We start from the raw sequence: 13,603 nt of genomic DNA on the forward strand, positions 1-13,603 counted from the left end.
CTCTCGGGGCCTGGGTGTCTTACCCCGCAGGACCAGTGATGGCTGCACCAGACGGACAGTACCAGGTGCACAGGAGGGCTCAACAAGACTGCCTGTGCCCCTTCCACTCGTTTTGCCTCAGCTCCAGCTGCCTAGTTGACAGCTGCAGGCCAGCCTGCCTTCCTAGCCCTCCCGGGTGAGCGGGGACTCGCTGACTCTGCCGCCATTCCTTTAGCACTGCGTGTGTTCACCGAGTCCCGACTCACCCAGGTTGGACTTGGTTCTTCCTTTCAACTCAAGGTCTTAGCTCACTTGAGGGGACTTATCTGAGGAGAACGAGCTGGAAAGGCATTAGAACTGCCTCCTCCCGCAGCCCCCCACAAAGATTGTCCCAGAAAGCCTCCAGCAGCTGAGGGCTCGCCTCGTCTTCGTGTGTGTGTGTGTGTGTGATGGAAAACATCCCTCTCTCCCTTGCAGGCAGTGCTCTCAGCAGGACACGGCAGCTCCAACAGGTATGGAGAGAAGCAGCCAAGGGCCTCGCCTCCCTGCTGCCGCCCCTCGTTTGCTCCCAGCCTGCCCTTCCCTTTGCTGTCCCCCAAGCCAGAGGCTGGCCCAGAGGATGTACCTGGGAGAATCTGCCCCCAGCCCCCAAGCTAGACTCATGCTCCTTTCTCACTGAAACTGCCCGAGTTTTTATGGGTTTGTTTTATTTGAAAAGTTGGCGAATCTTTGGCGGGACACCTGCTTGTAAAACGGGAAAGAAAAAGCCTGTGAGATGGTGCAGATTTGGAGCATGAGGAGGGCAGCAGCTGTGTGGGAGGACTCAGGGGAAACCACCCCGCGCCCCGCCCCAGCAGACACAAGAGGCCTGGGGAGGAGCCAGGCCCTCAACCTTCAGCCCAGGACGGGCCTCCGTGTCCTTCCCTCTGTCAGCTACACTCACCGCTTTCACCGCTTTCAGCTTCGCCTAGAAATCTGTCAGAGGAGGAAAATGGGCTCATGAGGATGAGGCAGATATGCGAGACAGCATGGAATAGAGCCTCTGTAAACAGGAAAGCACTTTATGAAGATCACGTATTGTTGGTATCAGTCTCTTCCGTATAGAAGGAAGTACTTTCACACCAAATTATGTCACTTATCACCTCACAACAGCCCCAGTGAGTCAAGCAAGCAGGGGTTATTGCTTCACTTTATAGACAAGGAAACTGAGGCTCAGAGAAGTGAAGTGACTTGCCAAAGGTCCCACAGCTATAAGTTGGCAGAGGCAGGCTGAGACCTACATCTGACCTACTCCAAAACCCACAAGCTTCCCTCCTTCCACTGACTCACATCCAACTTGATTATTTCAAAAAAGAATAATGTTGATGATGAAACAGTAGTCCGTATTTATCGGGGCCCTACTGCAGGTCGCACAGTGTTCTAAAAGCCACACAACTTTAGGAAGCGCCCCATTATAGACAAGGACCCTGAGAAGCTGTCACCCAGCTATGGAGGGGCAGGGCTGGGATGTGAACCCATGCAGGCCAGCTCCAGAATCTGCTGCTAGACCTCTGTCCCACTGCTTTGCGCCCACCTTCTTAGGGTCTTCTTTATCTCTGGGGCCCGTCAGCCTCTGGGATCCCCCTGGGTTCCTCACAGGCCTCTCCCTGCCTTCCCCACAGGCTGTCTCTGAAGCGCACCTGCTCGCCCTTCACCGAGGAGTTTGAGCCTCTGCCCTCCAAACAGGCCAAAGAAGATGATCTGCAGAGAGGTAGCTTCCCGCCCGCCCCATTCGTCCTCTGAGTCCACCCCCGCCCCAGCTCCCTACAAGGCCTCCCCAAAGCCTCTACCTGATCCTGGTCCAGGAAGCCAGGGTCATACCTGCCCCAGAAGGGAGGGCCTCAGGGGTTCTTTACTCTCTGGGACTGGGGCTGGGCCAGGATTTGAGAGAGGGGTGGACAGCCACGGAGCTGGAGGGCTTCTGCCTGCTCTGACCTTGTTGGACGTGGGTGTCCTGGGGCAGCCGTAAGGCAATGGCTTGTGCTGTTGGGCAGTCTCCCCACTTTCTCTAATAGGGGGAGGAGTGGGTGGGCTTTCCATACCTGACATTCTGGCTTTGACACAGTAAATCTGTGACTTCTTGGGAGAGAGGGACTGGAGCTAACCATCAAGAAGAAACCAACCAACTACGATCAAAAGCTTCTTGCTCCCTTGAACTAAGCCTTGCACCCTACTTGGTGTCATATCAATACTTCCCACAACGACTCTGAAATAGCGGGTGGAGCTGCCTCTAGGTTCCATCTGGATAAGATGGGGCTTAGTGATGTTAAAAGAACTTCTTCAAGGTCACAGAGCTGGCAGGTAGCAGGGCAGGGATTCAAACCCACCAGAATCAGCAGAGTCTGAGGAAGTGCAGGGATCTACAGAGCCAGGTGGGGTGTTTCCCAGCTGGGAACACACCCTCATCAAGGATTTGCTCTTTTTGCAGAAATTAGTCTTGGGTTAGCCCCCTAGATGTTCCCTTGTACCTCTAAAAGCCACCCCTTTGCTTCTCAGTTCTGCTGTACGTGCGGAGGGAGACTGAAGAGGTATTTGATGCCCTCATGTTGAAGACCCCAGACCTGAAGGGGCTGAGGAGTGCGGTAAGAGGCCTAGCGGACCCCGCCCTGCCCTGGCTGCACCCCACTCTGCACTCCCATCTCCCCACCATTCTTCACCAATCCAGTTCTGATTTCCCACAGGAAGACTCCAGGAAGGAATATTCTGGAACGTTGACTTTCTGCTGGCCCACCCATCCCGCCCCATCTGAGGGCGCCTGTGGGGCCTGGCTGTGGGGTGGGGGTGTGGGGAGGTGTGCCTCTGAGATGTTATCTCCCAACCAGACCCTTGACTCCACCCGGGGAGCCACACACACCATAAATCCTGCTTAATCTGATGCCTGCTGTCTGACAGGCCAGAGCTTTTTGTTGGCTTTGCAAACCTGTTTCTGTTTTAATGGGAATGAAACCCCAAAAGGCCAGGCCCCAAAGATACTCTTCTTTTTTTTTTCTTTCTCAGAGGGCCTCATTTCTCCAGTTTGTGGTTGGCCAGGGAGGCACTGGCTGGGGCAGCTAAAGGTGGTGTCTGGGCAAAGAGACCTTCCCCAACCCCCTAAAGTGCCAGAGAGTGGGTGAAATAGCCCTAAAGAAAACCCACAGCAGCTCTGTGGTTCAGCTAAAAAACTGAGCAAACACAGCGCCCCCTCCCCGGCCCCGCCCCGGGCCAGCTGTGCTGACGGGTTGAACCACACAGGAAAGCCAGGTGGTTCTAAGATGTCAGGATGGGGAAGGAAAATGAATGAAAAGCACAGCTACCTTTGACTGATGACCCACTGTGTGGCAGGCATCCTGTCAGGCTCGCTGCGTTTGCGAGCTTACTGCATTGATTTAACAACCCTGAAAAGTGGGTGCTGGTAATGATCTCCTCATTTCCCATAAGGAAATAGTCTCCCAGAGGTCAGGTGACTTGCCGAGGTTGCTAGAAGTGACCGAGCTGAGGCTCCAAACTTGAGCTCTCTCCACTCTGCTGTGTTACCCTAGTCTCTTCACACTGCGTCAGCCCGGCTTGGCACCAGGCCCAGGAAGTTGGGCTCACAAGAGATCTTTAACGTCATTAGGATAGAGATCTGGGTCTTTAGGTTGAAAGTCAAAGTGAAAGTGAAGTAGCTCAGTAGTGTCCGACTCTTTGCGACACCATGGACTGTAGCCAACAAGGCTCCTCCCTCCATGGGATTGTCCAGGCAAGAATACTGGAGTGGGTTGCCATTTCCTTCTCCAGGATATCTTCCTGACCCAGGGATCGAACCTGGGTCTCCCGCATTGCAGGCAGACGCTTTAACCTCTGAGCGTTGGATAGACCTTAAGGGGTCAGCTCCCCTTCTGGAGCCCAAACTCTCTCCTCAGTAACTCTTGCAAGTAGATGCCCACTCCTGACTGTCTGCATCAAGGGTGAGGGGCTCATTGCCTGTGGGGCAGCCAGACAGAGCGGTTGTCTGTACAGTATATAGTTGGAAAGTTCCTGAATTCTTGCTTAGACTGACTCGAGACCTTCCTGAGAGCGTCTGGCCACATTGCCATTACAATATGTAGTGTGAGAACTTTTCTTGCCCGGAGCAATCTCTGTCAGGGCAGAGACCAGCTAAGGAGCCAAATTGGCTCCTCTTCTTTAGGAGAGAGAGGAAAGGCCCAGAGAGGAGGACTTGAGCCTCGAGCCTGTGGCCTGCACTTCCCGGCGGCTCCACAGCAGCCAGCAGTCCTAACCAGCACCATCTGACCCCACTCACCCCAGGGACTGTGCTGGGCTGGGACCTGGACCTAACTGTCTCAGTTCCTGTACAGAAGCACCCATGTGTACATTCCCATCATGACCCATTTTACAACGGAGGAAACTGAGGCTCAGCAAAGTAAGGGGACTTGTTCAGAGTTCTGCAACCCCAGGTGGTGGAGCTGGGACCAGACCAGTTCTGTCTGTCCCACAGGAAGCGTCAGAGGCCTGGCGACACATGGGCCGATTGGCTGGGTGAGCTCAGCCAGGCTGCTGAGGCCTCTGAGCTGCAGTGTCCTCTCTGGTGGACTAAGCTCCAGCATGCCAGGAAGTGATGGGGGCAGGAAAGCTGGGCTCCAGGCTAGGCCTTGGGCACACACCTTATCTTCTCCAAGCTCAGAGTCTTCACCCATCAAATGGGGTAAATAATTCCTGCTAGGAAGGGTAGCGGAGAAGGCAATGGCAAGCCACTCCAGTACTCTTATCTAGAAAATCCCATGGATGGAGGAGCCTGGTAGGCTGCAGTCCATGGGGTCGCTAAGGGTCAGATACGACTGAGTGACTTCACTTTCACTTTCATGCCTTGGAGAAGGAAATGGCAACCCACTCCAGTGTTCTTGCCTGGAGAATCCCAGGGAAGGGGGAGCCTGGTGGGCTTCCGTCTATGGGGTCACACAGAGTCGAACACGACTGAAGTGACTTAGCAGCAGCAGCAGCAGGAAGGGTAGGTGGGTCATCTCCTCACCCCTCACAACAAGACCAGAGCATCCTCATCGCTCCACTTCTGAAATAATAATGACCATTTATCAAGTACTGACATCTATTTAGTACACAGAGGAGCTGTCCTAAGTGTTATACACAGACCGGTTCATGGAATTCTTTCAGTGACACTATGAGCTAGGCCTATTTCCACCTCCAGGATTGGTTTGCACAACGGGTCAACCCGCTGGTGAGTAGTTCCAGCCCTCAGCACTGGAACACTCTGGATGTCTGACCATGGCAAGGATTGAGGGGAAATGGTGGACGCCCTTTGGGATAGTTTACAAGCACTAAACATGCTATTTGTCACATTTGCTGTGATGTGGGAAAACTTATACTAAACAATGACAAGTAAAACTGTCTATGTGGGATATAAAAATACCTGTACGCATGGCCAAAAGGCAGGAAGGAATACACTCAGATGCTACTAGCGTTTATCTCTGGGACACAGGATTATGGATGATTATCATTTTCTTCATTGTATTTTTCTACAATCTGGGGATATATTTTATGATCAGGAAATTAAAAGCCATCATGTAAAAGACTGCTGTAAATTTAGTTTCTGGCAGCAGACGTTGAATGTCCTGCTTTTCTCTTCCAGATCTCTGAGAAGTATGGGTTCCCTGAAGAGAATATTTACAAAGTCTACAAGAAATGCAAGCGAGGGTAAGTGCCCAGCACAGCTCTCGCTTCCTCCCCCGCAACCCCCCGACCCTGCACCTTTCCCTCTAAAGTGCTGGCTCCGGAACTCCCAGCAGGTCCACTCTGCCTGGCAGAGGCCTGTGGCTTAGGGCTGAGCTTTGCTTGTACTTGGTTTTGTGGAGAGGTGGAGGCGAGGTGCTGGGGTGGAAAATCTTGGCAGTCAGGCCAAGGCCGCCTGCAGAGACCAGACACTGGTCACTGTTGGGAAGGAGAGGAGTGGGAGACAAGGGGGAGGGTCTTCTTGGGTGGAGAGGGAAGCTCAGGGCCACGTGTCAGAAGTAACCCAGGTAACCCAGGCATTTGACCATAATGGTGTTGATGCTCGTGACTGTCATTTACCTGACCACCTACCTGCCATGTGCCAGATACTGGGTTAAGTTTCTCCCATTTCACCCTTGCGGCCACACCATGAGGTAGATACTATTCCATACATTTCACAGAGAATTGAGGCTTGGAGGTGCCAAGCAGCGTAGAGAGGGCAGGAGCAGCGGATAAAGGCACACTGTTGCTCCCAAGAAGGAAATGCAGGCGATAAATCGGGGACAGTTGTGATTGGACTTCTTGTTGAGGGCACCCAGCCAAGGAGGCTCCACAGGCTTCTTCCACCTTCAAGTCTGGATGAAGCTGTACCTTTCAGGGGGCAGGCAATGCCTGCCATGTCCCATGGGCTCCAGGGCATGAGGGCTAGGGACCACGGTAGCCTTGCTCTCTGCCCAGGAGATCCCTCCTCAGCAGGGGTGGTTTAGGGGGGTGGAGTTGGAGGTCCACGTGGTGACCAACTTCCCAGGCTTCCACCCAGCTTCAGAGCCAGTGAACCCGGCCTCTGCAGCCCTTGCTGCCTTGGTCACTTCGCCAGGCCAGCAAGGGAAGCCCTGTGTGGTGAGGAGCGGTGACTGCCACTCCCTGCTGAGAGGACCCCAGCCCCCCATCCCCACCCACAGCTCCGGACACCCTAAGGCTCACTTCTGCTACGCGCCCTGGCTGTAGGGAGCACCTGGAAGGTGCTCAGGCTTTGCCCCATGGCGGTTGTCCGTGGCTCTCCTTTTGGAGGACTGCAAACTGAGGCTGGTTTTGTACTCAAGCTGAGGCCCTAATCCAGTCAGGCCCGGGGGCCACCTCCTTCCTTCCCTCATTCCGCTCCCCCCGCCACTACCCCCTCCCCTTTGGTGCCCACCCAGCCTCCCTCCCGAGAAGGGCTGGGGCGCGGGGAGGCGGGCAGCCCTGCAGCCCCTGGGAAAGGATCCTTTGGTTTTGGTTGTATGTGTGTCTAGGGTTCTTTGTGTGTATGTTTTTCCTTCCGAGTTTCGGTTTCAAACTGGGAGCTGGAGCTCACACGCTCTCCGGAGCAGAATCTGCCTCATTGCGGAGGGCAGGCTCTGCTGTGCCCAGACAGGCCCAGCCCCACTTCCCCTTTGGTGCCAGTGCCCACGCCCCCTGGCTGCCACCCGCCCCCTGCCGCCACTGGCCTCTCTCACAAATCCCACTTTGGGCTGGGCGGACGGGCTGGGAAACGCCTTTGTGTAAGGTTCAGGCTGGGGGTGTGTGCACACAGAGATGCCCCACAGCCCCAGTGGCTGAGTTGCATAGGCTTTCCCTTAAGCCCCAACCAGACATTTCACCATAATTACAATAACTTCCACTTGTAGAGCACTTCCTACTTGCCAGACGCCGGGTTAAGGAACCCCCAAGCCCTGTCTCATTGACCCTTAGGATTTGCTGTTTCTACAGATGAGGAAACGGGTTCAGGGTAGTCCCTGGGTGATAGAGTGAGAGCCTGGCAGGAAGCCTGGCCCGTCTAAAACCCATGCACTCACCCACTATTTTATCTTGCCTCTTGCTTGTTCCTCTAACCGCTAAGCAATGTGCAAATAAAGCTTGTGGCCAGGCCAGCGGATTTATTTTCCCAGCCCCATAGCCCCGGGCATCACCCAGCGGCCCTTCAAAAGCACCCACACCCAATACACGCCCCAGCCATGAAAACCCCAGGCCTAGGATCGTCTGAGATGCCTAAATGAGAAGACTCCCCCAAAAAGTCTGTTGGGAGAGCAGAGGCCAGGCTCATTAGCTGCCTCCCTCATCTTTGGAGCAGGCTATTGTCATCGCTGGCCTCGTTTATTTTCACAGAACCTTCCAGAAAGTCCTTTGGACAAAGGTAGATACAATCAGCTTTGCAAGCACCACTGAGTGCTTGAAAGATTAACAAATACATTGTTTTTGCTGGCAGCTGGCCAGGGGTTCTCTGTGAACTAGGACGGAAGACAGCCTGAAGCTGGCAAGTGACAGGAGGCCCACATTCCGGGACAAGCCCCTGCCTCTAGGGCCCAGTTGTCATTGACCCCTGAGGGGAAGAGGTCTGGGGGCCTGTCTGGGACCCCTTGTGTGCAGGCGTGCGCTCTGGGCCTGCTGGGAGGCCCTGCCTGAGAGGTCGGTGCACACAGGGCCCTTAGACAGTGCCCGGCACCTAGAAGCACTCAGTAAATGCCACTGTTGGAAACTAACAACAAGCCCCAACACTGACAAAGCGCTCACCCCTCCAGTCCCAGCCCTGCTCTGTCTGCAGCCCGCATCCTCCAGACTAAGATCCCTCTGTGAAATCCCCGGGACCCAAGGAAGCCAGATCTTAGAATGAGATGCTGGCAGTGAGCACCCAGGCCTCGGAGCCTGAGCTCAGACCTCATTCCAGAGAGCAGCAGCTGCTCAAGGCTGCTGCAGAGATGACTGGACACAGCCTACAGGCTTCAGCCTCCCTGTCTCCATTGCGTCTCCTGATCCAGGGGTTGCAAAGGGGATAAGGTCACGCCTCTCCTGGGATCCCTGGGAAGCAGATGGCTGACTACCGCCAGGAGGAGTAGTCTGGGCGTCTCAGCCCCACTCCTGCCCAACTCAGATCATCTTGCCTGATCTTGAACTCTCCCCCAGCCCTGGATTTTACCTTTCTTTATATGCCCCTTGTTAGCTTGTATTTATAGGGTTTTGTTGTTATTTTTGTTAAAAATATGATGCAGTGGAGTGAGACAAAAGTCCAGATTCCAGTTCTGCCATTTCTTAGCTGTGCGACCCCAGGCAAACAAGTGCTCAACTTCCCCATCTGTGAACTGGAGTAATACGGTTATCAGGATTCATTCTCCCAGGCCCTGCTAGATTTGTAACTCCTAGAGGGAGGGACCTGGGATCTCTCTGTGTGGGCCCCTAATTTGTTTGGAACAAGGCCTTGCACTTGACAAGACCTCAGCAGACGCTGGTGAGGCGAATGAGGGGAAACACCCACCCCCGTCACAAAGGGGAAGCTGCCTTGAACAGGTCAGGTCACCGCCCGGTGGGTCCTTCACGGGGGAGGTGTCTCCTAGAGGGATGGCTTTGACCCCTGCAGGGGGCCACAGCCCCAGAGGCTCTGTCCCTCTCAGGTTGGCCCAGGTCCTTGTCTGAAGAATGTGAGGGGGAGAGGGCCATGCCCCTCAAATCCACGATGGCATCCCTGAGACATCAGCGTCCTGGGGTGGAACTGAGGGGCCCCTTGTGGCAGTGGCTTGAGGATCAGGCAGGCACCCTGGGGCGACCTGTCACCGCCTCCTGTTGAACCCACCCCCCACCAGCCCACCACCACTCTGCCTGCACTTGAGCTCACATTCTGTGTCCAAGCGAGCAGCCTGGCCTGGTAACTGGGGAGCACTGAGTCTTCCCCACGCCTGTGTGCTATTTGCTCACAAGTGTCCATACTCACTGTGTGTTCAGTTCAGTTCAGTTCAGTCGCTCAGTCGTGTCCGACTCTCTGCGACCCCATGAATCACAGCACACCAGGCCTCCCTGTCCATCACCAACTCCCGGAATTCACTCAAACTCATGTCCATCGAGTCGGTGATGCCATCCAGCCATCTCATTCTCTGTCGTCCCCTTCTCCTCCCGCCCCCAAACTTTCCCAGCATCAGAGTCTTTTCCAGTGAGTCAACTCGTCACATGAGGTGGCCAAAGTATTGCAGTTTTAGCTTCAGCATCAGTCCTTCCAATGCACACCCAGGATTGATCTCCTTTAGAATGGACTGGCAAGGAGATCCAACCAGTCCATTCTAAAGGAGATCAATGCTAGGTGTTCGTTGGAAGGACTGATGCTGAAGCTGAAACTGCAGTAGTGTGTGAAGAGAGGCAATCGGGTGCAGTAGGCACGGGGTGGCCGCCAGCAAGTCTCAGTTTGAGCTGGGCTTGTCCCCTGGGGAACTGTGTCCCCCCGGTAAAGAGGGGCAGTGAATGCCCCCCCGTGCAGGCTGTTTTGAGAATCGGAGAGCAAGTCCAAGAGGCGCTGGAAGTGCTGGGGGCCCCCACAGATGGTCACCATGTCTGTCACCCTTCACTCAGAGGCCCTGTCAGGGAAGAGGCCTTTCACCCTCTAAGCACACCTCTTCTCTCCTCTCCCAGAATCCTGGTCAACATGGACAACAACATCATCCGGCACTATAGCAACCATGTTGCCTTCCTGCTGGACATGGGGGAGCTCGACGGCAAGATTCAGATCATCCTTAAGGAGCTGTGAGGCCTGAGCGTCCACACCCACGGGCCTCTTGACGTGGGCTCCGGAGGGGGAGCCAGCTGGGCGGTGGCCCCCAGCCACACACGACCTCTCCTCAGGCCCCAGAGCCGCTACTTGAACGTCTTCCCTGAGTGAAGAGGCCCTTGACCCACAGACCCACAGACATCAAGGCCCGAAGGGGCCCCGGGAGGTATCCTGATCTGAAGCCCCACCTCGTGCTTGAATCTACTCTCTGAGCTTCCGGCCAGCGCCTGCCTGGCCAGATGACGCCGTGTCCGTTAACCAGCTCAGCGGCCTGTTTGCTCCTCCTCAGACCTTCTTCCCGGCCCATCTCCCTCAGGCTGCCCATTCGGGCTGGGGACGCCAGCCCTGTGTCCCCAAGCCGACTTGACCCTTGGACCCATTCTTGACTCTTCGGTCAACTTCAGACCAATGAGTTCTCACCCTTTGGTCACTAACTGTCAAACACTTGGTTTTCCAGTGCAAATGACTTTTTGAAAGACAGTGTAGTGGACACACTCTCCCCATAGACTTAACTTCCTCAACACAGGTTGGAAATCAGAGCTGATCAACTGGGACCAAGCTGCCCCTGTGTGGAGCAACCTCCAGCCCCACTCACTGTTGCATACATTTCTTATTTACAGTTTTCATTTATGTTATATATATATAAGTATATATTGTATATATAAGCAACATTTTATATTTTTCATGGATACATTTTTATCATTTCAAAAAATGTGTATTTCACATTTCTTGGATTATTTTTTTAGCTGTTATTCAGTTATGCATTTTGTATACTCATGTGCTATTTAGTAATAAAATTCTCCGTATGTATTACTTCAAATGTCACACTAGTTCCTCTTGTGAGAGTCTTCCAGAAGGAAGGGGTGAAAGTAAACAAGGACTCTCTCCTCCTCTATCCTGTGAGCAGTTTCCTGGGACTTGAAGGATGGTGGTCAAAGCAGGGTCCCGGGGAACCAGAGGTGCCACCCTGCAAGGCCGAGGGCCCTGATTCCCATCGTGGGCCCTGTGAGGCCTGTCCTGTCTGGCCCCACAGGCAGACGTCACCACCTCAGGGTCACTGACTCTGGAGATGGAAGAGGCCTAGGATGCCCTCGCTGAGGATGTCACAGCGGGGCAGTGGACAGAGCTCAGGGCAGAGAGTCGTGGACCCAAGCTCTCCTGCCAACTGTGCCCCATGCTCTTTACCCACTCGCTTTTCCTGGAGCCGGCTCCCACCTGCTCACAGACTCGATTGTACCCTCTCCCCCCAGCTCTGCGGCCAGTGACGTCAGTATGCTGGAGAGAGTGTTTATACCCCGGGAATTGACAAGTGCTACAAAACAGGACAAATCAGAGCATCCTTCCTTCCTTCCTTCCGGCTTACCCACACACTCCTCCTCTAGTCCTCAACTTCTTTGGCTGTAAAACGACAGGCATGTTCTACCTGCATCATCAAGTAGCTGTCATCTTTAGAGCCCTGGGGCTCACTGGTGGGTCTCAAACCCCCCACAATGTGGGGCACGGGACAGCAGGCAGTCCTTGGGTGTCTTCCCCAGACTTCAGTCATAGCTGCTCTGCTTTTCTTCATTTACATGATAGATTTCTCATATTAACTTTTGTCTGAATTAAATTTTAAAAATTTGAAAACCGTGGATGTCTCCAAGGGCCTTCCAGCTCTGACAGCCAAACTAGAGACCTAATTCCCGACTCAGGTCAGGCCAGGGAGGCCCAGCCCTAGCCAGAGAGCTCAGTAATCAAGCTAAATCACTGTCCAGTGCAATGCTTTTTGAAATTAAGGCCAAAAAAAAAAAAATAAAATATCAAAACTTTGAAGGGAGTATCAGTAGCACGGTTGATTTCCTTTGGTCTCAGACCCCAGAACCGCTTCCCTGGCACTGGAAGGGACCCTGTGAAGCACCCAGACTGCTCAGCCCACTCCAGGCCTCGCTGCTGCCATGACATCACCGTGACGGTGAAAGTGCAGTGTGTGTGTGGAGTGTCAGCACGCTGGCAGGCAGGCCAGAGGTTCTCCGCATCTGTTCCTTTCCTTCCGGAACCCCCGGAAGCTGGAAGGTGGTCTTCTCAACCTTGACTGCACCTTGGAATTCATCACCCCCGCAGCTTTTATCCCTGCTGCCCAGATCGCACCCTCCAGCAGCTGTATCAGAATGTCCACGGTTGGGGGCCAGACCTCAGTACCTTCAAAACAGCCCTGCTCTCCACCCCCAGAAACTACAATGTGCACTCAACGTCGAGAACCACTGCTTTAAAGAGGCTTAGAGCAGTGGTCACACCGGCCTTGAGCGCACACTGAAGGGTCAGTGCTTATCCAGACCTCGCCACCCCTGAAACCCGCCAGGGTCTGGAAGGGACTCAGGCACACAGGGGACGGTGGGGACCAGGGCACAGCCCGCTGCCGAGCTCAGGAGTGGGCCCCGGGGCTCCCCATATAAGCCCTCCACTCCCAGCCTCCAGCAAAGCCTCTGAGGCCCACTGCTTGCCCCTCCACATGGAGAGACAAGGAGGCCGTGAGTGCCTTTGGAAGGCCATTGGGACCTCAAACAAACAGAGCCCTGGAAGGCCTGAGGAAATTCTGCCCTGCCCTCAGAGAACATCAGGGAGCAAAGGGCAGCTCCTGAGCCCGACAGCGGCCATTCGGGGTTTGCCTTTCCTCCAAAGAGTGGAGAAGGCAAGAGGATGAAGCTAAGTCCTCTCCAAAGAGGGGTTACTTTATAAAGCCAGCTGGTGGCTGGTAGAGACGCCATCCTCTGCTTGCAGGAAGCTTCGCGTGGTAGATAATGAGTGAGCAGGGGGAGAAAGGGATGGATGAGGACCTCAGGAGAGAGGGGATGACGGAGTAGTGAGGAGACAAGGAGAAGGAGGGGAGGAGGGAGGGGAGGACAAGGAAGTTGACAGGCAGATGGATGAACGCATGGCGGGCCAGATGAAGAGTTCAACAACTGAGTGTGTTCACTGCACCTCTGGGCTTCCCTGGGGCCTCGGTCAGTAAAGAACCCGTCTGCAATGCGGGAGGCCTGGGTTTGATCCCTGGGTGGGGAAGACCCCCTGGAGGAGGGGATGGCAACCCACTCCAGTATTCCTGCCTGGGGAATCCCATGGACAGAGGATCCTGGTGGGCTACAGTCCATGGGGTCGCAAAGAGTCAGACACGACTGAGCAACTCAGCACAGCACTAGACCTTTGCTACTTTTAAGTGTGGTCCATGGACCAGCAGCATCGGCATCACCTGGGAGCTTGTTCAAAACACACCTAAAACTAGTACAATGTTTTATGTCAATTATATATCAATTTTAAAAAAGATATGTAGCCTCTCGAGACCTACCCAAGTCTATAGAA

The 13,603-nt window shown here is 54.3% G+C and overlaps 1 protein-coding gene across 3 annotated transcripts in view; it reads left to right on the forward strand.

Moving 5' to 3' along the window:
* Positions 1-11,069, forward strand: part of GRHL3 (grainyhead like transcription factor 3) — a 36,853-nt gene extending 25,784 nt beyond the window's left edge. For 2 of the 3 annotated variants that reach the window (XM_088843542.1, XM_088843544.1), the window contains exons 12-16: positions 457-491; positions 1,641-1,729; positions 2,515-2,600; positions 5,621-5,685; positions 10,132-11,069. In XM_088843542.1, the coding sequence (XP_088699668.1) occupies positions 457-491; positions 1,641-1,729; positions 2,515-2,600; positions 5,621-5,685; positions 10,132-10,246 (390 nt within the window). In that variant the 3' untranslated portion in view covers positions 10,247-11,069. Of the gene's footprint in view, positions 1-456; positions 492-1,640; positions 1,730-2,514; positions 2,601-5,620; positions 5,686-10,131 lie in introns of those variants that run through there. The other variant, XM_088843547.1, reaches the window with a different exon arrangement.
* The last annotated feature ends 2,534 nt before the right edge of the window (positions 11,070-13,603 follow it).

The sequence above is a fragment of the Moschus berezovskii genome, chromosome 2 (genome assembly GCF_049115385.1).
Source record: "Moschus berezovskii isolate FMDL1 chromosome 2, NW_MosBer_1.0, whole genome shotgun sequence".
Lineage (NCBI taxonomy): Eukaryota > Metazoa > Chordata > Mammalia > Artiodactyla > Moschidae > Moschus > Moschus berezovskii.